The sequence below is a fragment of the Microcebus murinus genome, chromosome 19 (assembly GCF_040939455.1).
Source record: "Microcebus murinus isolate Inina chromosome 19, M.murinus_Inina_mat1.0, whole genome shotgun sequence".
Taxonomy (NCBI): domain Eukaryota; kingdom Metazoa; phylum Chordata; class Mammalia; order Primates; family Cheirogaleidae; genus Microcebus; species Microcebus murinus.
Window position 1 is genome coordinate 9,549,906 of NC_134122.1, and position 23,474 is coordinate 9,573,379.

General features: G+C 47.8%; 1 protein-coding gene across 1 annotated transcript in view; it reads left to right on the forward strand.

Moving 5' to 3' along the window:
• SNX29 (sorting nexin 29) overlaps window positions 1-23,474 on the forward strand; it is a 448,301-nt gene that overhangs the window by 55,098 nt on the left and 369,729 nt on the right. Inside the window, exons 5-9 of the mRNA XM_020281338.2 lie at window positions 2,902-3,082; window positions 6,477-6,547; window positions 7,446-7,694; window positions 9,965-10,340; window positions 18,063-18,181. Of these exons, the coding sequence (XP_020136927.2) occupies window positions 2,902-3,082; window positions 6,477-6,547; window positions 7,446-7,694; window positions 9,965-10,340; window positions 18,063-18,181 (996 nt within the window). The remainder of the gene's footprint in view (window positions 1-2,901; window positions 3,083-6,476; window positions 6,548-7,445; window positions 7,695-9,964; window positions 10,341-18,062; window positions 18,182-23,474) is intronic.

Consider the following 23,474-nt stretch of genomic DNA (forward strand, 5'->3'; position numbering starts at 1 on the left):
TTGGCTGGCTGGCCCAGGGCATTGCTGTTGGCAAATACCCACCCCCCACTCCCCCACCCCCCCCACCCCCCCACCCCCCCCACCCCCCGCCTTGGTTTCTGAGAGAGGCAGAGAGTGGAAAGAAGGCTGTTTTGTACAGCTGTGTGGTTTGGAGTGATCTGATGAGTTTGGGAGTAGTTTGACATTTAGGGATTGAGACAGAAGATAGTCCTGACTGGCCTGCCCTATTGGTGTAGTTTTCTGTCATTCTTGGGACGTTTATTCTAAATGATCCCATAGATTGGCTTGATCCACAAATACATATGCATCCTCCTGTACGCACATGTGCATTTAGATGCTGTTAACACAAAAGGGAAAAGGGGAAGCCACACAAATGCCCTCTGCTAAGCAGGTACTGACTAAGCAGATGGTGGCTGGGCTGTTACCCTGGTAGCCCTGGGTGACTCTGTACTTCTGTGTTTATTTTATGGGAGAGGAATCTGAGGCTTAGCATGGTTGAATGACTTGCCCAGGGTCATTTAGCTGAATGATCTCCTCACCCGTTTGTCCTGCACAATAGACTGGAAGCCCCTTAGGGGTGAGTCCTTGTTTCTGCCTGGTGGCGCCTAGCCTGGCTCAGTTCATGACTCACGGGAAGAGTACAATCCGTCCTTACTAAGTTGAACTGAAACATTAGAGTGAAGGTACTAACTTGCTGTCCAGTTTCTGGAGACATGTGTATTTGCATCCTCCAGGAAGGCAAATTCAAAGAATGTCACATTTCAGAGGGGTCTTTGAGCCTATTTAGCTCCTGGATTGGAAGCCAGTTCTGGCAGCAGAAACTCAGTGTTTCCCCCTTTAGAATATTACTAAGCAGTTGTGAACACAATCATTTTGAAGATGGTAGAGTCTCCTCTTTTCACAAGGCAGTGTGATTTAGTGGTTTGCAGTGAGCTCTGAGGCCCCTTCCTGACGCAGCACTTACTGACCATGTTATCTGGGTGAGTTCCTTCACTCGTCCAGACCTCGGACCTGGTCTTAGACATGGAGATGGCCTTGGTTGTTACGAGATCAGATGTAAAGTGTTCACTGCAAGGACTGCTGTATAGTTAATGCTCAATAGTGGCTGCTCTTGCTGCTGTTATTGGCAACATGAAAAAGTGTTGATGAGCTAACGTTAAATGAAGAAAATTGATCACAAAATTAGATACATTCTAGAGTTACAACTTTGAAAAATATCTGTGTGCATGTGAGTAACAAAAGGTGGGATGTGAGGAGATACAGGTAGTTGTAGGAATGACTGTCTTATGGAGAAAAACAAACTTTCTTAGGTTTCCCTTGAAGCTTTGACCCAGTCTCTATCTTCAGACCTAGTAATTCAGTGTATGGCAATCTTTCCTAAGGAACTAAACATTGGGATGATTATTTATGTATAAGGATGCTCCTTGCTGTATAGAGGGAAAATTGGCAATGTATCATGTCCTCAGTAGTAGAGAGATATTAAATTATGTTTCACTAGGAAGCCATCAAAAATTGTGTTTCAAAGACTTAATTGCAATAGGAAAATGTTCATCATCTAGATAAGAATAAATGAATCAGGATACAAAATTATATATATATGCATATACACTGATACAATGTGATGTATTATTTTCTTTTTCTTTTTTTTTATTTGAAAGGAACTACTTTCATTTAGAAGATTTTATGAGTGTATCTATTAAAGGAAATGTAACCAAACCATTGCTACAGAGTTGGCTCTGTGGGGCTTGTGGAAACCATGCTGTCTTCATCTGGTTGTCCTCACGACGACCTTCTTGAGTGGGAAAGTCACTGTTTGCAATCCACCTCAGCATAGGCGGGAAGAGAATGAGGTCTAGATCTTCTGAGATGGCACCTCTTCATAACACTGATGGCCCATGAATAGGGAACTAATTGCCCTTGTCGCTGGTCTCCAAGCCTCTCGGGGGCTTTTCTCCTTCCACTTTTCCTCCACAACTTCTTCCCCTGGAGTCTCCTGTAATTTCAGGCATCCTCCCTTCCGACCCTTATCCAATCTATGTTTGTTTGCCTGTTTATTTATTTATTTATTTATTTGACTTTTTTCTAAAGTCTATCTTTCTTGCAGAGACACTGTGGCTGGCAGTTTTTCTCGTCCGCCATTTTGCCCTTCCTTTCTGATGTATTCTTTTCTTATGGCTGCTGTAACAAATTAATACAAAATTGGTGGCTTTTAAACAGCATGGATTTATTCTGCTATAGTTTTGGAGGCCAGAAGTCCAAAATCGGTTCCGCTGGGCTAAAGTCAGGATGATAGCAGGGCTGGTTCCTCCTGGGGGCTCCAGGGCAGAATCTGTTCCTTGCCTCTTCCAGCCTGGTGGTGGTGGTGGGGCTGCCAGCATTCCTTGGGTGTGGCCACATCACTCTAATTGTTGGTTCCCTGCTCACATCATCTTTTCCTCTTCTATGTCAAACCTCTGTCTGCCTCCGTAACAGGTAACGATACCTGTGATTACATCAGCCCCACTGGGATGATCCAGGACAGTCTCCCAGTTTCCAGACCCTTGACTAATTGCAGTTGCACAGACCCTTTTACCATGTAGGGTAACAGTCACAGGTTCCAGAGATTAGGACATGGGTATCTTCGAGGGTCATAATTCAACCTACTACAAATGTTGATTTTGTAAAAAAGAAAAGTGCAGTAAAAAAGCCTGGAAGGAAATTCTTGAAAATGTTGACATTGGTCATTTCCGAATGAGAGGTTTTAGGGTCATTTTAATTTTTGCTAAGCTCTTGTATATCTCTAACCTTTTCTGTGCTAAGGAAATATCCCTTTCCAATCTAAAAAATTGCCGAGGGACCGTTACTCTAAAAATGACAAGCGTCACAGGCCGGGTGACGCAGCCCCGTCCCCTCTCTCTACAGAGCCCGTGTTCTGGTACTACGTGAAGGAGGTGCTCAACAAGCACGAGCTGCAGCGCTTCTACTCCCTGCGCCACATCTCCTCCGACGTGGGCCGCGGCCGCGCCTGGCTGCGCTGCGCCCTCAACGAACACTCCCTGGAGCGCTACCTGCACATGCTCCTGGCCGACCGCTGCAGGCTCAGGTACCCGGCCTGGGATGGGTCCTGGGGGGCGGCTCAGCTGAGGGGTGAAGATTGAGGAATCTGGAGCCAGACTGTCTGGGTTTGTGTCCAAGTCCTTCCACCTGGGGGCAGTGGGGTCCCTCTTACAGCCCCAGTGTGTTCAGCTGTACTGTGGGGGTGCTTGGTGGGAGAATGAATGAAAAGCTCAGCATGGCGCCTGTATGCAGCCAGCACTCAAATCAGTGTTTATTATCATTAAGGCTTGGGTGTGGAGAGAGCTGTTGTCTTAGGACACAGTTGTCCTTCACTTTGTGGAATTTTAATTTGGGGGTTCATTCATTCAGTCAATCCCGAACTGATTGAAAAAATATGGAAGTTTTAAGTTGAGGAAAGGAGTCATTTGTTTTTATTAAAACTTCCTTCTATTATTTTTTTCTTGATTGTGAAGTTCACTCTATCAGTTAGCAGAGGTCAGGTTATGCTGCAATAATGAACATCATAAAATCCTCAGTGGCTTGTTTTTTTTTTTTTTTTGAGACAGAGTCTCACTTTGTTGCCCAGGCTAAAGTGAGCGCCGTGGCGTTAGCCTACCTCACAGCAACCTCAAACTCCTGGGCTTAAGCGATCCTCCTGCTTCAGCCTCCCGAGTAGCTGGGACTACAGGCATGTGCCACCATGCCTGGCTAGTTTTTTGTGTATATATATATATATATATATTTTAGTTGGTCAATTAATTTCTTTCTATTTTTAGTAGAGTCGGGGGTCTCACTCTTGCTCAGGCTGGTTTCGAACTCTTGACCTCGAGCAATCCTCCCGCCTGGGCCTCCCAAAGTGCTAGGATTACAGGCATGAGCCACCACGCCCAGCCCTCAGTGGCTTTTGACAACCACGTTTATTTCTTCCTCGTGCTACATGTCTGTCATGGGTGAGCAGGGACATTCTCATCTCAGGGACTCAGGTGACTGGGGGCTCCATCTCTACATGTGGTTTCATGATTGCACAGGTGGGAAAAGGAGATGTAGTTGAACTACACACTGGCTCTTAGATCTTCTGTCCACAGAGACACTTGCAGTGGTTTCATTGGCCAGTGCAAGTCACATTGTCACCCTTGAGATCAGCAGGATGGGGACATGTAACAGTTACTCCACAGTGACAGGGAGAGGATACTGAATATGAGTCAGTGGAGGTATAAACAACCACATTTCCTTAAAACCATTAAGAAATGCTGTAAAATCCACTGGGGTACAAACTGAAATCACTCATTATTTATACCGAGGTAACTCTGCAAACGTGTTGGCATGTTTTTTCTGTTGTTTTTCCTGTACTCATGATGTCTCTGATATCTTTTTCTCTGGCTCTGGCTGTTAATAGTATTTTCTCTCTGAGAATGGTGGACTAGACATGTTGTTTTTTGTCCCCTGGTGATACGGAGGGACAGTGATTGATCCTGCCCTGTTTCCTTGAATGACTTCCACATCAGCAACACCCAGATCTTCAACAGTGAAATTCCATTTAGTTCATGAAGGTGGTGACTCATTAGTACGGTGATGTGTTCCCTTGATTTCTTATCTTGCGATCTGTTCCCTAGCTCAGGTCCCCTCTTCTGCTGCTGTACTCCCCTCTCTACCAGTGATTTCTTAGGTGTTCTAGGATTGTGCACTACGGTTCTTAGAAATGGCCTTGAAGTTCTCCCACTGGTGTTGCCTGTGACACCTCGCCCACCTGAATGGTAACACTCTGTGGGTCTGAAATGAGAGGGCTGAGGAGCCAGGACGATGGATGCTGACTGCACCTGTGTGTGCTGCTCAGGGTCAGAGTTGGGGGGCTGAAAACGTCTGTACCTTCAGAGCATTAACCAGCTTTAGTTAAGGGGAACAACTCTTGTTTTGTTTTGTTTTTGCCTGCAGAGTTTCTGCTGACATACTCATGTTTCTTAAAATGAATTTTTATGAAGCTCTTTCCAGCAGATCATTTGCAGGTAGTTCAGCGTTACATACTCAGCTCAAAGTTAAATTTAACAATGAGAAGTTGAAGTGAATCCAGCAATTAAGAATCATAGTTGGGCTGGGTGCTGTGGCTCAAACCTGTAATCCTAGCACTCTGGGAGGCCAAGGTGAGAGGATTACTTGAGGCCAGGAGTTAGAGACCAGCCTGGGCAACATAGTGAGACCCCCACATGTCTACAAAAAATAGAAAAATTAGCTGGGCATGGTGGTATGTGCCTGTAGTCCCAGCTACTTGAGGGGCTGAGGAAGGAAGATTACTTGAGCCTTGGAGTTTGTGGCTGCAGTAAGCTATGATGACTGCATTGCACTTCAGCCTGGGCAGCAGAGCAAGACAGTCTCTAAACGAACAAAACAAAACAAAACAAAACAAAACAAAACAAAACAAAACAAAACATTTGACCTTACATGAATCATTAAGCACTTAACCTAACTCGATATGGTGAAACCAAATTCATTTACATGCATGAAAACTGGCTCAGACTTTTTAAAGGATCACAGTTTTTGGAAATCAGAGGTACAGTTGAAATGTCAGCCTGAACATGTGGTTTGGGCTTCCACTAAGATTTTCTGAGTAAGTATATTGAAAATATGTCTTTTCTGTCTTTCTGTTGGTGTATTCAGTCACTTCAGTAGCTCATTTTTCCAGGTCCTTACTGAACTACATCACCCATCACTGACTGACTCCGTTGATTTAGAATTCCATGGCCTGGTGGGGAAGTCACAGCATCGAGTATATTTGGTTGCTGTTGCTTAATAGGGAATCATATAAAGAGCTTGGACATTGGACTCAGGAGATGTGATTTTAAGGCCTGGCTGTACCATTTATTGGCCAGATGCCCTTGGACAGGCCATATTGGCTTCCCTGACCCCTATCCCAACTCTCATTTATATTTATGGGGCCTTTTAGCTTCCCAGTCCTTTCTAGGGATAACTGGGGCTTTCGGGTCGGTAGCCCAAGCAGGTATTGTGTGTAAATGCCCTGCTTGACAGAGCCATGGAGCTCTGTAATTTCTTTCTGAAATTATTTTTTCTTCTATTAGCTGGATCAGGCAGGCATTTTTGGCCAACTTGGATTTCCTGTCTGTCTCCTGGGGATGTTGCTTGAGTAAAAGGACAGACCTCTCTGTCTGTCTTTTTCTACTTTGCTGCTTAATAAATGCATTTACATATCATGTGTATTTTAGTACTCTAAAGCTTGGGGTGTCAGTGGACCAGTGAGGAAGTCATAGGATGTACGTGTTCAATCCTCTTGTTATAACTACAAACTTCATAAACAGGGACCTCAGATATACCATGTCCCTTCTGGAACGACCAGGCATGGCTCTTCCAGGGACCCATCTAATGGAACCTGCCTGGTTAGTGGATGCAGGGAACCACTATTAAGAACTGTTTTCTCTTTCAATTTGCAGTGCTTTTTATGAAGACTGGTCTTTTGTGATGGATGAAGAAAGGTCTAGCATGCTTCCTACCATGGCAGCTGGTAAGCCTGGCCAAGGCCAGCGGTGATGGGCCTTGTGAAGCTTGGCAAGGGGAGGGGGCTGCCTTGGAGTGGATTTATGACCCCACAGGATGCTGCAATTTTCTCTGTCACCATCCTTCCTTTACTGGCATTGAGTGTTGGGTCCCTTCATCTAGAATTTGACACCGTGGCAGAGAAAGCATGACGTTGAAGGTGTTTGGTTGTGGCTTTGCAGGTGGATTGAATTGTTTGCTGTTTGACTCTCAGTCAGAGAGAGAGATGGAATCAACTGGACAGTAGAGGGGAACTTGCTTCTTTCTTCCAAGTTCTTTGCTGCCTCCTTTTTTCCCATGAAAGTTTACACTAAGTCCCACATATCTAGGGTTATGTTAGTCTTGTCCATTGATGGGGAAAAGTCAGGATTTGACCATAATTTCCTTTGTAGGCCGTAAGTTTTGCCTAAAGTATTCATGATGAAGCAATCGATGCACATTTTTGCTGCTTACCGAGCTGAGTGTGTTTGGTGGGTGACTGTGTTTGATACTTACAGCCCCGTGAGGGAGATGATTATGAACCTGAAGCTCAGAGAGATTAGAAATTGCTTGACCAAGATCTTGTAGCTAGAAAGTGGCAGCGCAGGGATTCAACCCCAGGCAGCCTGACCTCAGAACCTGTGCTTTTCTCTCCTCTTGGTTGACTTATTTGTATTTGTCTTCCTGGCTGTTAGGGAGAGAATCTGGAGAGACTCAACTCCCACGATAGCTAGTGTCTGTGGACCCCAGTTTTGTCGAAGGTTTTTATGAATGTTCAAGATCCGTGTGTGTCCTCTTGGTTGCTGTATCGTCTGCAGCTTGTTTTTCGTGTTGGTGGTATGACCGCTCAGCAGCAAACACTCCAGACTTTTCCCTTTTTTGGGCAGGTCTGAACTCTATCCTCTTTGCGATTAACATCGACAACAAGGATTTAAATGGACAGAGTAAGTTTGCCCCCACCGTCTCGGACCTCCTGAAGGAGTCAACGCAGAACGTGACCTCCTTGCTGAAGGAGTCCACGCAAGGAGTGAGCAGCCTTTTCAGGGAGATCACAGCCTCCTCTGCGGTCTCCATCCTCATCAGACCCGAACAGGAGACCGACCCCCTGCCTGTCGTGTCCAAGAACGTCAGTGCCGGTGAGCAAGAACGAGCACTCAGGTGGAACAGGGCCATGAAAAGGATAAGGATAGCAGAGTGTGGCTAAGGTGGATACGCCTTGTCGTCCGAAAGCCACTCCAAGGGGAATGAAATCGGATGCACTTGTGTTTTGAGTGCACATTTTTGTGTATTTTTCTTACCCTCATTCACTTTAGAAGGGGCTGACGGCCTTGCCTATATGTGAAGATTGGGGGTGGAACAATGAACAGGTCAGTCACAGCAAACTGAAGGCGAAGGTGTGAGAATCCCAGGAAGCCAGATGAGGTTGATCCTCACTCATTTATTCCTTCATCCATTCATACATTTGTTCATTTGTTGAGTTCTCTGTGCTAGGCAGAGAGTGGAAGAACAAAGACAGATTGCCAGCACTTAGCCCACAGTATCCTTTGGGAAGGGTAGGGGTGGGCAGTTAGTGACATGTTATATAAATAATTTATTATCCTTGGGATATATGGGATGAAACCAAGCATGTGGTGCTATGGAGGATGTGTACCATTGGGCTTGCCTTTGTCAGGGGGATGACATTTAAGGGGAGGTCTGGGGGAAGGGAGGAATTCATCAGCTTTGATTCTAGGCTATGGGGAGGCCAAAGAAAGTTGATTCAGTTGAGCTTAATATTGTAGGAAGTTTATAATACTCCTTGAGGCTTCTGGGACATTAGGATGTTGCTGCAGCACAATTGCAAATTTTGGGTTTAGGTGCTTAGTCCTGGTATTCTCCAATCTCCCCAGTAAGGCAGGAGTCCTGGCCATCCCTCTGCGTTTACTGGTGGTGAAAACTTGGAATCCATGGGTTCTTTGGTGCACCATGACTTTGTCTCCCTTGCCCTCTCCTCCTCCAGCAGAGACTCAGTGAATGATGTAGGAAACAGGACTCTTGAGGGCTTTGTGTGACCCAGACTAAAAATTTTATGCCCATAGGAGTGTCTGTCCCACCCATTTTTGCAACTCTGCTTCTGAAATCGTCTCCGAGTTGGGGCACATTGGTGCGGTGTCACCACATCACAACTTGGATTGGATTTTTGGGCATTGGCTCAAAGCAGGGGTCCTTAAACTACGGCCCGCGGGCCACATGCGGCCTGCCGAGGACATTTATCCAGCCTATTAGGTGTTTTTGCAGCTGCTGCCTGTCCTGCTTAGCAGCCGACTCATCCCGGGCCCACAGTCTGCATGTGTGGAATGTGTGCAGTACTCTCCAACGGTCTGAGGGACAGTGAACTGGCCTCCTGTTTAAAAAGTTTGAGGACTCCTGGCTCAAAGTGTCTCATATCCAAGTTTGATGATTAAACTTGGATATGAGGGTGGGTAGATATGAGGGTTGGATATATAGGTGAAGAAAGAGGCTCATCTCAGCACTGTTCACTAAGGCAGTCTTGATTTCTGTTTCAGTTTGCCTTTGCTGTGTAATAAATGACTCAAAAAAAAATGTAATGGCTTAAAGCCACCATGGTTCTTTCTTCTTCTTTTTTTTTTAATGATCCTGTGGGTTGGCATGGTGGTTCCACTGGTTTCCCTTGGGCTCACTCACGGGGCTGCCTTCAGCTGGTGGCTGAGATGCAAGATCTATCTCCTGTTGGAATTGTGCTGGTACAGTTCAGTTCTACCCATGACCGCTCACCCTCCGGGAAGCTGGACTGGCTTCTTCACGTAGCAGTGTCAGGACAGCAGTCTAAGAGGGCGAAGGCAGAGCAGTGAGACTTCTCGACTCTTCGGTTCTAGAACTCACAGTTATTTCTGGCACATTCTTTTGGTAAAAGCAGAGCACTAAGCCAGCCACATTCAAGGGGTACAGAGATAGACAGCACCTCCCCGTGGGAGGAGCAGCAGGCACCCATTGCGAAGGGGTATCACACAGGGAAGGAAGGAATTCCTGACTGTCACACAATTGACTGCAACACCCTAACTGGTTTTCCTGGTCTCACCTGCCAGCCGTGGGACTATTTTCCAAAGTGAAATCATGGAGATCATTTTAGAAATGGCAGCATCCTTCGAATCAAAGTGACTGCTTAGAAGGAGCGGTTTTAACATATGCTCTGATGTGTTTCTATAAGTCAAAGGAAGAAGTGTATGTCCATTTTCCCCAGTCATCTGTAGACAGATTTTTTTTCGGGATTTAAAAAAAAAATCTGACTTTGTCTTACAGTGTGTTTCTCAGCAGAGTAATCTTTACTGTAACCTAGAGGGGAGTTGGCTCCATCATTCTTTTGTTTTGCTCGTTTTTTCCTTACACCATATCCTTTTTTGTCCAGATGCCAAATGTAAAAAGGAGCGGAAGAAGAAAAAGAAGGTGACCAACATCATTTCGTTTGATGATGAGGAAGATGAGCAGAACTCTGGGGATGTTTTCAAAAAGGTACCTGGAGCAGGGGAGAGCTCGGAGGAAAACTCTGACCGCTCCTCTGTCAATATCATGTCGACCTTTGAGAGTCCCTTCGGGCCAAATTCCAACGGAAGTCAGAGCAGCAACTCATGGAAAATTGATTCTCTGTCTTTGAATGGGGAGTGTGGGTACCAGAAGCTCGATGTGAAAAGCATCGACGATGAAGATGTGGATGAAAACGAAGATGACATGTATGGGAACTCGTCGGGAAGGAAGCGCATGGGCCATTCAGAGTCGCCTGAGAAGTAAGTTCCGCTCTAGCTTTTAATGAAGTAGGTTAACTGTTTTCTCTTTCTACAGTATTGGGCCAAATAATTGTGCAGGTTTTGTATTTGCTCAGGGCATTATTCATTCTTCAAGTCTTTATTTAGGAGGAAGGAGTGTTAGGTGGTTTTCCCCTAAGAACTAAGAGAGGGGAAGGGAGTATATTACAAAGTGAATGTTGGATGTGTGCCTTGAAATTCTTGCTTTATACCTGTGCCTTTTGTTTTTATTGACTGGATTTTCCCCACATCTCTAACTTGGCACCAGCATAGGAAGCTCAGGACTAAGACAGGTTTAGTCTAGAACTGTGGCACCCAACCTCCAGGCCGCGGACCGGTCTGTGGCCTGTTAGGAACTGAGCTATAGCTGCTCCGCATTGCTTGCATCACTGCCTGAGCTCTGCCTACTCACTCTCACCTCACTCCCCAAGCTCCCCCTCCCCATCTGTGGAAAAATCATCTTCCATGAAACTGGTCCCTGGTGCCAAAAATGTTGGGGACCACTGGTCTAGAGAATGGTCATGGGCTGGTAATTTCTGCATTTATCTGCAGGGATATATGAATAGCAGTAACTTGCTGCACTTGTTGCCTTAACACTGGGATTGCTATAGATTTAACCCTGTGGAAGGGGCTTGATGCACATGAAGGCTGGAAGCATAGTAAAGAGCTTGAACCTTAGAATCCAGACAACCTGGCCTGGGTGCGGTGGCTCAAGCCTGTGATCCTAGCACTCTGGGAGGCCAAGGCAGGAGGATCGCTTGAGGCCAGGAGTTCAAGACCAGCCTGGGCAAGAGTGAGACTTCATATCTATAAAAAAAAAAAAATTAGAAAAATTAGCTGGGTGTGGTTAGTGCATGCTTGTAGCCCCAGCTACTTGGGAGGCTGGGGCAGGAGGATGGCTGGAACCCAGGAGTTTGAGTTTACAGTGAGCTAAGATGACGACAGTACACTTCAGCTGGGATGACAGAGGAAGACTCTGTCTCCAAAAAAAGAAAAAAAGGACAACCTGGGTTCTCATTTATTCACTGTGTGCCTCGAGTTGGACTAGGTTGGATGAATTACTTTTACTTCACCTTCCAGAGCCTCTAGCGTTCTTTGAGACCTGTGAGAGTAGCAGGACCTGCTTTGTAGGATTGTCGACCTAATGAGATATTGTGAGTGAGGCCTTTGTCACAGGTGCTGGGATACTGAGTTAGACAATAAGGTCAGCTGCTGCTGTGTTATATTACTCTTACAATAATTTTTATGGTTAGTCTTATTGCCAGATAAGCTAGTTACCTCTTCACTTATTGTCTAGTGTGCACAGTGTTGTTCTAATCATGGCTACTTCAAAATCCAGTCCATTAAAGTATAAAATGAATACACAGAAATGTGTCTTCCTGCAAGCCTAAAATCTCATGATATTATTAAGGCTGTGGTATGTCTCTATCCTAAGTTTTGCGCTTTCATGTTTTAATATTTAGGGTTTTTTTCTTTCTGATGAGACCATGCCTGTTTTTGTTTTTATGTTTACTCTAGTCCTCATTCACATGGATACTTGCATGAATAGTATTACCTTGTTTTTTTTTGTTTTGTTTTGTTTTGTTTTTTTTGAGACAGAGTCTCACTCTGTTGCCCAGGCTAGAGTGCTGTGGTGTCAGCTTAGCTCACAGCAACCTCTAACTCCTGGGCTCAAGCGATTCTGCTGCCTCAGGCTCCTGAGTAGCTGGGACTACAGGCATGCGCCACCATGCCCGGCTAATTTTTTCTATATATTTTTAGTTGGCCAATTAATTTCTTTCTATTTTTAGTAGAGATGGGGTCTTGCTCTTGCTCAGGCTGGTTTCGAACTCCTGACCTTGAGAGATCTGCCAGCCTCGGCCTCCCAGAGTGCTAGGATTATAGGCGTGAGCCACCGCGCCCAGCCAGTATTACCTTATTGATCATCTGTGATGTGCCAGATGCTGCAACGTACTTCATACACCTTATTGTAATTCTTAAAGCAACCTATTAGGTTTGTCGGTATTACCCCCATTTTACAGATGGAAGAACAGATTCCAAAGTGAGTTGAGATTTGTGAAAGCAATTGGCAAAAATGGGATTTGGGTTTGGATGTGCAGTACTCCAAAGCTTATAGTGTCAAATATTTTTCATGTTTCTAAGTAACTATGAGTGTCAATTGGTTGATGTGATGGTTTATTTTGTGTGTCACCTTGACTAGGCCACAGGATGCCCAGAGTAGGCATTATTTCTGGGTGTATCTGGGAGGATGTTTCTGGACGAAGTTAGCATTGAATTGGTGATATTTAGCATTAATACATTGCCCTCCCCAGTGAGGGTGGGCCTCATCCCATCCATTGAGGGCCTGAATAAAACAAAAACTAGAGGAGTAGAACAAAAACCGCCTGCTAGCTTGAGCTGGGACTCAGTTTTCTCCTGCTCTTGGACTGGGATTTACACCCTCTGTTCTTCTATTTCTCAGGCTTCAGACTTGGACTGAATGTCACCACCAGCTTTCCTGGGTCTCCAGCTTGCAGACTGCAGGTCACGGGACTTCTCGGCTGCCTTAATCATGTGAACCAATTCCTCATTGGAAATCTATATCTGTGTATCTCTATATCTGTCCATTCACACATGCACTGGTTCTTTCTCTGCAGAACCCTGACTGATATAGTTGCTATTTGGCCGGATCAATATACCATGACTTGCAGAAGGTTTCCCCCCATTGCTGAGTATTTAGTTGTTGTTTTATTGCTTTTGCTTTTTGTATCAGACTTTCTGAGATGAACATTTTCATGCACAAGCCTTTTTCTCCTACTGAATTTGCAGGGAAGCTTTTCAGCAGCATTGTTCTTACTCATAAGATATGAATGTTTTCATACCTGGGAATCAAGTCCTGTGACCTGCAGTATTAGTCAGGGCTCACCCGAGACACAGAACCAATGGGGGGGGGGGCGGTGTGGATGTGTGTGTCTCCCCCTCCCTCTTGCTCTCACTCTGTCTCTGTCTGCCTCCCTCTCTCCCTCTATCTCTAACTGTCTGTCTCTGTTTCTGTCTGTCTGTCTATCTCTTTTGTTTTATTTTAAGGAAGTGGCTCACATGATTGTGGAGACTGGCAAGTCCGAAATCTGCAGGGTTGCCTGGCAGACTGGAGACTCAGGGAAGAGTTGCGGTTCAAACGCAGGGGCAGTCTGCTAGCAGAATGCCTGCTACCTCTCCGGAGGTCAGTCTTTTCCCTAGTGAGGCCTTCCACTGCTTGGATGAAGCTCCCCCCACCCAAATTACGCAGGGCAATCTGCTTTACTCAAAGTCTACTGATTTAAATGTTAATCTCATCTAAAAATATCCTTACCGAAAAATCTAGAGTAATGTTGGACCAAGTATCTAGGTACCTTGGCCCAGCTAAGTTGACACATACAATTAACCATCACAACTGCCTCTGATTCTCAGTCTGGGCCTTAGGGAAATGCCACCTGCATCCTGTGGATCTCCAGGTGAGTGCGTCTCTGAGTTGACTCACTCCGTGGGTTCTTTGGCCTCAGTCATTCCTCTTCCTGCCCTGCTGGTGCCTCGGAGTGGAGCCCAGAGGGTGAGGCCAGCGTGTGAGCCAAGGCAGCCGCTGGCATTGTGATGTGTAAGAGCACAAACAGTGCAGGGTGACCTTCACAGGGGCCTGGGCCCTCCCAGGCCACGGGGCCTCTTGCAGGCTGTGGACGGCCCCTCCCGGCATAAAGGGGGATCCTGACTGAACATTCTGCAGAGCAGCCTGGGCCAGGAGCAGAGGCACGATGGGATGGCCTACTGAGTAATACTTGGGTTTTCATTCTAAGCTAATGTTCACAGGAACGGTCTAGGAGGCTGGCACCCAGCAGGTGTGTGAGGGCAATGTGGCCAGGACCAGGAGAAGCTCATTGTGGGTTTGCTGTAGCCTCTGGCAAAGTCCAGTGCTCCTGTTGTCTTTAAGATCATCTGCTGGCCAAAAGTTGGGCCTGTTCCTCTGTTTACTGGTGATTAAACCACTTCTTTGATGCCGGAGGAAAAATTTCGTTCTTCCCACCTCAATATTTATCACAAGTGTTGGCTTTGCTTTTTGTTTTTCTTCAAAAGGGATAGTGTCTTTGTTGTAGACAGGGGTTTTCTGTCATTTTATGTGCGCTCTATGACACTTGTAGGGAAGTCGGGGGGAAACATAATTGAAAATGAATCACAAACATATGGAAAGATGTTGCATCTCACTAGCAGTTAAGCAAATGCAAAGTTAAACAAGACACTATATTTTGCCCACGATGTTTGCCAAGAGCTCAGGTTCCTGCCCTGTTGGAAAGGGTGGGCTTGCTCTCAGTGGTGCCTCAGTTGCAGGCACACAGTAGGGGCTCACCTTGTGCCTATGTGATGAATGAGGTGGCGGGGTGGGGCACAGGGGCTGTCCTAGCCCTGTCTGTAGTCAGCTGGTAGCAGTTAATGGCCCTGGGGGAAAACAGTCTGACTCAATGTCAGGAGCCGTAGATGTTTACCCCACTTGATTTAGTATCTGCCCTGAGGATGTACCCTCAATGCAGGGAAAAGTGGCCGATGTCTGGATTCCAAAGTCCTTATTCAGAGAAGCAAAACACTGGCGCTGACCTAAATGTGCAACCACTGGGGGACAGTTCACAGCAGAGTATTCTGTAGTTTAAGACTTAACATCTTAGTGCTTAGGATCTTAAACCTCTCAAATAAAGTCTACAGGTATCCAGTGGTATGAAGATGAGCTAATGAAGAAAAAACAAGATATAAAATTCCACTGCAGTTCTGTTTAGTTTCATTATAACTGTGTAAGGAAAAGTGTGCACAGCAAGAAAGAAAAAAGACCCTCAAGAGACAGTGTCTGACCCAGTTGTGTCTTGGGTAATGTGGCTATGTGTGTTTTTCTTTTCTTTTCTTTTTGGCATTTTGTAGCTTTTGAAATAAGTGTCTTAATTTTCCTAATGAAAAGCAACACTCATGTTTTCCTGCCAATCGTGGCGCCGTATACTCAGGCTGACTCTGCCTCAGGAATCTCTTTCACGTTAACTCATCTTGAGAGGGTGGCCCTCGGGCCCACTTTTTCTTGGGTTCCCAACCTCATCCTGTTGGGGGCCTGGCTTCACCTTGCAATCAATCCCACGTATTGCAGGGAAGTGGCAAGAATTGTCTCAGAACCGAGCAGAAAATCCCACCTGCCTGGTGCAAGTGGAGTGGCCGGGGAAGGAACTGGCTGCTTTTGGTGCCTCTGGGTGTCTACCCCTTGGTCACCAGCTGCTGGATCAGAGCCTGGGGGGTGGGGACAGCTCTGAACAGATTCTAGAGGCACAGGCGGGTTCATCTGGGACTTGGCCCAAGTTGGGGTTCTGCTGCCAGGATGGGTGGGAGTGGCCCCTCTTTCACCCCCAGCCTGCTGTCTGAAGTCTCATAGCGTTACCTGTGGGATTAAATGATACACTTTGTAGGATTCTGTTGGGATTATTTCCTCCTGTGTTTCTCCCTCGGTGCCAAACACTTGACCACAAGCTGGAGAGGGCTGAAAGGTGTCCTCCTACCTGTCAAGCGTCTAAAAGAGGAGCTGGCAGGAGATGCCTGGGGGCCAGATCTGCCCTCAAGCTATGAATTGTTGCAGTTTTAAAGAGTTGTAAAGCAATACCACCAAAGATGAGTGTCACAAAGCCTGTGATATTTACTATCTGCTCTTCTACAGAGAAAGTGTGTTATTTCCTGCTGTAAAATAAAGGAAAGCTGTTTAAGTAGTGTCACTTGGCGGGCAGGAGAGGGGTGACCCATTGTAATTGGATTTGGAGGACCTGGGCTCCAGTCCCACAGCCTGGGTTCTGTTGCTTATAGCTGATGACCTTGACCTTGAACAAGCTACATCATCTCTGAGTTGTCTTTTCCTTCTTCCCCACCACCCCTTCCTTCCTCTGTTAAGTAGGTATGATTACAGCTTGCTTTGGTCTTCTTTACAAGGTGATTCTTATAGACTTTAAAGTACAGTTGACCTGGCCTGGCAAGGTTGCTCATGCCTGTAATCCTAGCACTCTGGGAGGCTGAGGTGGGCAGATTGCTTGAGCTCAGGAGTTTGAGACCAGCCAGAGCAAGAGCACAAGACCCCGTCTCTACTAAAAATAGAAAAATTTAGCCAGTGCAGTGGCACATGCTTGTAGTCCCAGCTACTCGGGATTGCTTGAACCTAGGAGTTTGAGGTTGCAGTGAGCTATGATGATGCTACTGCACTCTGGCCTGGGTGACAGAGCCAGATTCTGTCTCAAAAAAAAAAAGTATAGTTGGCTCTCTGCATCTGTGGATTCAACCAATGGTGATTCAAAAACATTTGAAATAAATAATAAAAAATAATACAATAAAAATAATACAAATAAAAACATAGCATAACAACTATTTATATGGTATTTATATTGTATTATGTATTATAAGAAATCTTGGCTGGGTGTGGTGGCTCATGCCTGTAATCCTAGCACTATGGGTGGCCGAGGCAGGAGGATCGCTCAAGGTCAAGAGTTTGAGACCAGCCTAAGCAAGAGTGAGACCCCATCTCTACTAAAAATAGAAACAGTCAGACAACTAAAAATGTATAGAAAAAATTAGCCGGGCATGATGGTACATGCCTGTAGTCCTAGCTACTTGGGAGGCTGAGGCAGAAGGATTGCTTGAGCCCAGGAGTTTGAGGTTGCTGTGAGGTAGGCTGATGCCACGGCACTTTAGCCTGGGCAACAGAGACTCAGTCTCAAAAAAAAAAAAAAAAGAAATCTAGAGATGACTTACAGTACATACACGGGAGGATGTGCATAGGATTTATGCAAACGATACACCATCTTATATAAGGGACTATAGCATCCTTGGATTTGGGGGCTCCTGAAACCAACCCCCCTCAGATACTGAGGAATGACTATACTACATAAATATAAATTGATATTTATTAGTGTTTCCTGATTGCAAATGCTGCAGTGGGCAAATACTCTCAAACTCAGCTGAACCAGCTTGGCGTGACAAAGATTAGGCGTGTTGGTTTTGTGCTTAGTGAATAAGGTGACAGTGTAACAGATCATATGAGCCTGGTTAATAGTTGAGCTGAGCCTGTCTCTTGGAAGGGACCCGGTCCAGACCTGGTCTGATGCTGTCCTTTTACCCACGAGAGTCTGAGAACCAGTGAGGTGCAGCCACACTGGTCCCAGGTCAGGTGGCTGCCATCGTTTCAGAACCCGGAGCACAGGTGCTTCCTCCTGCCTCAGCTGGTCGCACACACCGTTCCGCCCCCTTCCTCTCTCTGGCTCCTCCTCTTCCCTCAGGTGCCTGGGCTGCCTCCAGCTCTCTCCTCACACCTCCTCCTTCAAGGCAGCCTTCCTGACCTTACTGTCGACCCCGAATGTGAGCTGCCGTTTTATACCTTCTCTCGAGATTATTTGATTCATGTCCATTCCCGCCCCTCCCTGCTAGATTGTCAGCTCCACGAGGGCAGGATAAATAGTCTGCTGGCTCTTCGCCCTCTGCGGTGAGCACAGTGCCTGGAATATAGTAGGTGCTCAGTAAACACTGGTTGAAAGAACGAATGCAGGAGGTCTGGATCTGGGTACAAGCTCCGACGCCCAGCCCACGCCATGGCCTGGTCAGTTCGCAGGAGGGCACTCGTGGATTGCAGCAGATGCTTGTGGTGAGTCGCGGGCCCTCAGGTCACACAGCTGTCTTCTTTCACCGCAGGCCGCTGGATGGGAACACCTGCCTCTCCCAGATGCACGGCTGGGCTCCGCTGCACGTGCTGCACGGTGACTCTGACATCCTCTTCCCCGTCAGTGGAGTGGACTCCTACAGCCCAGCAGGTGGGTGTTTCCGACCACTCTTTTCCTCCAGTAAGAGCTGTGGCTTTGAGAACCAGCAGGAGTGTTCAAGTCACCCGCGCAGGTAGGAATGGGAGCCTGGAGGCGTGGGGCTCAGGACACGGTGGGGCTTGTTGAGATTCAGAAGTGAGAAGGGCTTGCCTTCTCTCCCTGAACCTGGGTATCTTGAGCTGTTCTTGGCAGAGCGGGTGTTGGGCTGAACTGGCTGTCCCCAGGCCTGTGTCGTCCCCTCACCAGTGGCTTGAACTTGGTCATATAAAAGTTGACCATAAATAGTGACCATTATTTTGCCTCTTAAGAGGTGGGAGAAGGTAACTGAGCTCCCATCTGTGAAGGCCCTGGCACCCTGTGCAGACGGTGCCTGGGGATCAGGAAGTAGCTTGGTTCAGACCTGCCTTTGGTCGTGGGTGTTTCCATACCATTCCACGCGGTTGAGCACACTCGTGTGTGGTTTGTTATTGTTTTCTTTAGCTAGAGCAGGTGGGGGGGGTGTGGTTGAGCTTGGCTGGCCCCCTGGGATGGGTGTGCACTGTAGCTGGCATGGTGTCCGGCACAGAGAAGTGCTCTGTTGCTGTCACTGCCCCCAGAGCACTGCTGGGTCAGAGGCCTCGGCCCGACTAACTTAGGTGCTTTCTTGTTTTCCTAGGAGACAAATGTTCCTTCTCTGGGCCTAGTTTTAGGCAACTGTAACTGGAGCCCACCAATGGCTCAGCTATTGAAATTCTGAACTGGCTGATAGACTATTCTTTTTTTAATTTTATAATTAAAATTTTTTTTTTTATATTTTAGGCAAGGTCTTGTTCTGTTGTCCCACTTAGAGTGCAATGGCGTCATCATAGCTCACTGCAGCCTTAAATCCCTGGGCTTATGCGATCCTTTTGCTCCAAACAGCCAAGCGTTGGGGCGACAGTCGTCTTACCGTTGTCCATTTACCAGCAGCGTAGGTGCAGGCAGAATGTCTGAGAAGGGGTGGGGGCTTGAAGAGAGCAGGTGGTCTCAAAGAGTCTGGGACCACTAGAGAGTTTGGGTGTTTGTTCATGGCCTCCAGCTCATGAGTAGCCTCCTGAGTAGCTAGGACTACAGCCATGTGCCACCATGCCTGGCTAATTTTTTAGTTTTTGGTAGTGACAGGGTCTTGCTATGTTGCTCAGGCTGGTCTCAAACTTCTGGCCCAAAGTGATTCATCTGCCTCAGCCTCCCAGACACTAGGATTTCAGGCATGAGCCACCGCACCCTGAATGATAGACTATTCTTGTCACTTGGCAGGGAACAGAAACCTATTCACACTAGCTCATGCCCAGAGATGGGTGGGGACATTGACGGCAGCAGGACAGAGTGGGGGTCAGACGCAGGCCCAGCCCTAGAAGGTTGTGCGAGCTTAAGCAAGTTTCTGCCCGAGTGTCAACATTTCCACCAGTAAAGTGAGGCTGATGAGTCCACGGCTGAGGACTTCTGTCTGTCAGTGTCCTCATCTGGAAAACGGGGCTGATTGTGATGATGGTAGGCAACACTGATGAAGAAGTGACAGGGGACTTGGGGGAAGCCACGTGAGTAGGCTGAGCACCCCACCAAGTCAAGAGAGTCCCCTCCACTCCAGCATCCCAGCTCCCAGATTGTGGACAAGATGTCATGTCATATCACCACTGCAGGAAGCTTGCAGTGGGTCCAGCACTGCAAAGCAATTGGCCCATGATCTCACCAGCTCCTTACTGCAGCCCTGCGAGGAAGGGTGGTTATTATTGTATCACCTCCCTCTGAGACGGTGGTGAAAAGTCCCTGACTTAATCAGGGAAAATGCCAGGCATGCGATAAGGCCCCACGTGCCTCAGCCACGTGACCTTCTGTACCCACCAGAACTTCTTTCTGGGTCCCAGTTGAGGTCCCCAAACAATGACAGTCTGGTGGGCCTCATTCCTGTCTGCAGGCCAGTCCACAGAAGTCCTGCATCTCTGGACCATCCCTGGTCCAAACAGCCAAGTGTTGGGGCGACAGTCACCTTACCGTTGTCCATTTAGCAGCAGCGTAGGTGCAGGCAGAATGTCTGAGATGAGGTGGGGGCTTGGAGAGAGCAGGTGGTCCCAAAGAGTCTGGGACCACTGGGGAGTTTGGGTGTTTGTTCACGGCCTCCAGCTCATGATTCAGTCCCTGCTTACTTTGCCTCGTTCCCCACTCTGGGGCCATGTCCTTTGGCCCATGAGTCATCGCTGGGCGGTAAGGTGCAAGCAGTAGGCTGTTTGCTTTGTTTCAGTGGCTCCAATGGCCGGGTGCTCTGTGCCATTGCTGTTGCGTGCACCTTGGGATCGGTTGTACAGGACGCAGTGGTGTTCCTCCCCCCGTGGGCTTTCTGTGGGCTCGAGTCTCTGGGGAAAGTAGTTGTCCTGTAGCCTCTAGGGTCTTCCAGAGAAGGCTCCCCGGCAGATTTCCTGTGGGCTCACGCCTGGCTGTCAGCTCATAGACCGAGTCTCTATCTTGTTACTCTCCATGGGACCTGAGTTCCAGCGTATCTCGATTATACGCACCAGAGATGCTGTGTGTGAGCCAGTCTGCCACCGCAGCCAAGCTGCCAGGAGGTTCGTAAGCTGTGGCAGCCCGCGGGGAACTCGCTGTGGCTCTAGAGCCGCATGGAGGTACTGGAATCGGATCTAGGGGAAATTGGTGACCTGATTGGAACGCCAAGTCACGCCCAGTCCCTCCTGGCCCGATGTTCCATCTGCGTGGAGGTGTGGGACCAGGTGGTGCCAAGCCCGGCCTGCCAGGCAGACACTGCCAGCATCTCTGTCTGGGACTCCTTTTCTTTCGTTCCGTCTCTGCCTGGTGTCCCTTCTGATGGACACCCTCTGACCATAGCGGCGTTCCCACCTCCCCCTCGTTCTGGCTGAGGAGCCGTTTGTCCTTGAATGATGACTTTACGCATAGAGGGCTTGTCAAGACCTTAGGAGACTTTTCAGTCATCTTTGGAGGTGTTGGTGCTTTTGCAGTCCCTGCCACTGGGGGAGTTAGAGGTAGTAGGAGGCAGAGGCTGAAAGGGAAGAGGCTCATGGCAGGGGTGTTTTTTGCAGCTAAGTCTTGGAGGGAGAGAGAAACGAGAACCTTGAAAGGCATTTTTATCCTTCTGAATCTTAAAAGAGGCAGTTGTGTGGTTTAGGGGTGTGACTTGAACTGCATTTCTGGGGTTAGGGAGCGAGTCAGACAGGCGCGATGGATGCCAGCTCAGATCACAACACAAAACCCCAGACAAGCAGATGGAAGATTGGACACAATAGCGATTCCTTTGCATGTGCGTGTTGTCTACAACCGAGCAAAGCAAATTGACCGAGGTCTCTGAAGCTGCAGGAAAGGGGAGAGCTCCTAAAGTTTCTCTTGTGGGAGAATAATAGATGGAGGTGAGAGAACACGGTTACCACTCATTTGAGATACAGCAACGTGGTTGCCTGTCTTTTCATTGAGGGTCCTGTCTTTAGTGCTGGGTTTCAGTAAATGCACCGCCAATTTCTGAGGGCCTTCTTAGGTTCATTTGAAACCTCAGGTCCTCAAGCCCTTTCTCTGAGTCTCAAGTTCTTCAGTTTCTCATGTCCTAACCTTGGGTCTGTGGCCTTGCTCCCCGAGGTCGAGGAGGGACTGTGCGGTGGCACTGCCCTGACCTGATGTGTTTGACTTTAATGCTTGGCTCCTAGAGTTTTATTGTTTTGAATGTCATGGTATTTTGGTGGCTGGCAGGGCACTGCGTTCCCAGCCCACGTAGGTCGGCTGTGTGCCGCTTGGGGTTCGTGGTTTCTTTATTAATCATCTCCTGCTCCTGCCGAGTGCCAGGTGTCGTGCTGGGCTCTGGGGATGCGAAGATGCATCCCACCTGGACGCATGCAAGGGGGCATAGGGGACTTCATCTCAATAACTGATAGAGAAAGGAATGACTGCTTTTACCACTCTATTCTTACTCATTGTCGTCTCCTGCCTGAGCTGTTGCAAAATAGCTTCTCAACACACTATCAGCGTCTACCCTCATCCCCTACCCCTGGGCATTCTTTGTTTAGCAGTCAGAATGATTTTTTAGAGTATAAACCAGATTGCATCATTCCCCTGCTCCAAACCCTTCTACTACTCTTAGGATAAAATCCAGAATCTTCACTGTGGCCACATGGGCCCCAGCTAACCCTGTACTCTCATCTCCTTCCATTTCCTCTTTGCGTGGTGGCCCTGGCAGCCACACTAGCCTGCTTGCACTTCCTCACACAGAACTGTGCCCTTTCTCTCTGCGTTTGCCTTCTGCACTCCTGTGTGGATCCTTCAGGTCACAACTCAAGTGTTGCTTCCTTTGAGAGGGCTCCTCTGACACCTCCTCAGACAGGTCGGGCCTGTGTTTCATGTGGTCATAAACCTTGTGTGTCTGTGTTGCTCTGATGTCAGCTTGGAATGGTGCATTTCTGCAATGGCTTGACAGAACCTGTTCCCCCTACACATCTGTGACGTTTATGAGGGCAGGTCCATGTCTGTCTAGCTCCCAGTGTGACCCTGGGCAGTGCCATGTTCAGCCAGTGCTAGGCCCACAGCTGGGGCTCAGCAAACCTTTGCTGCATGGGTGGGTGGATGCAGTGGGTGGAGAGCAGCGGGTGCTGTAGGGAGTGGATACACGGCATTGGAAACATGGTAATGTGGGCAGAGGACACAGTGTGGACAAAGGCCTAGGGGCAGGAGCGCCAGGAGGTGTAGAGGGAGAAGCAGGTATTTCAGATCAGCCAGATGAGAGCCTGGGAGCTGAAGTGGGACAGGGCTCAGCTCTCCCACTGGGCAGACCAGGGTTTGCATCCTTGTGCTTGTTAGCTGTGACCTTGGGCATGTCACTTATAGTCTCAGGGTCTGTTTCCTCATCTGTGAAATTAAGATAATAGCAGTTCCGATCTCAGAGGGGGCCAAAGGGATGAGACAGTCTATGCTTGTGCACCCCAGTGTGTCTGGCTCACTTCAGATGCAAGTGGTCATCCTGGCTGTGCCGTGGTTGTGCCATGGCTGTGCCGTGTGAAGGGGCCAGTGGGGAGTCACCTGGGGCCGAGTGGGCGTCATGTTGAGTGGAGGGTGTTGGCCTTTACTCCAGCTGTGAATTGCCACTGTGTGTGTTGGGGTCCCTGTCTTTGCTTCAGGGAATGGCATCTGTCAGCCATGTGTCGGTTAGATTAGCAAGGGGGACACAGAATGGAGGGACCTGCTGCAGAAGGCTGTGTGGGCGTATGGGGCCTTTGAACTGTGGCGCAGTGGACACAGCTTGTGAGGAAAGGGTGGG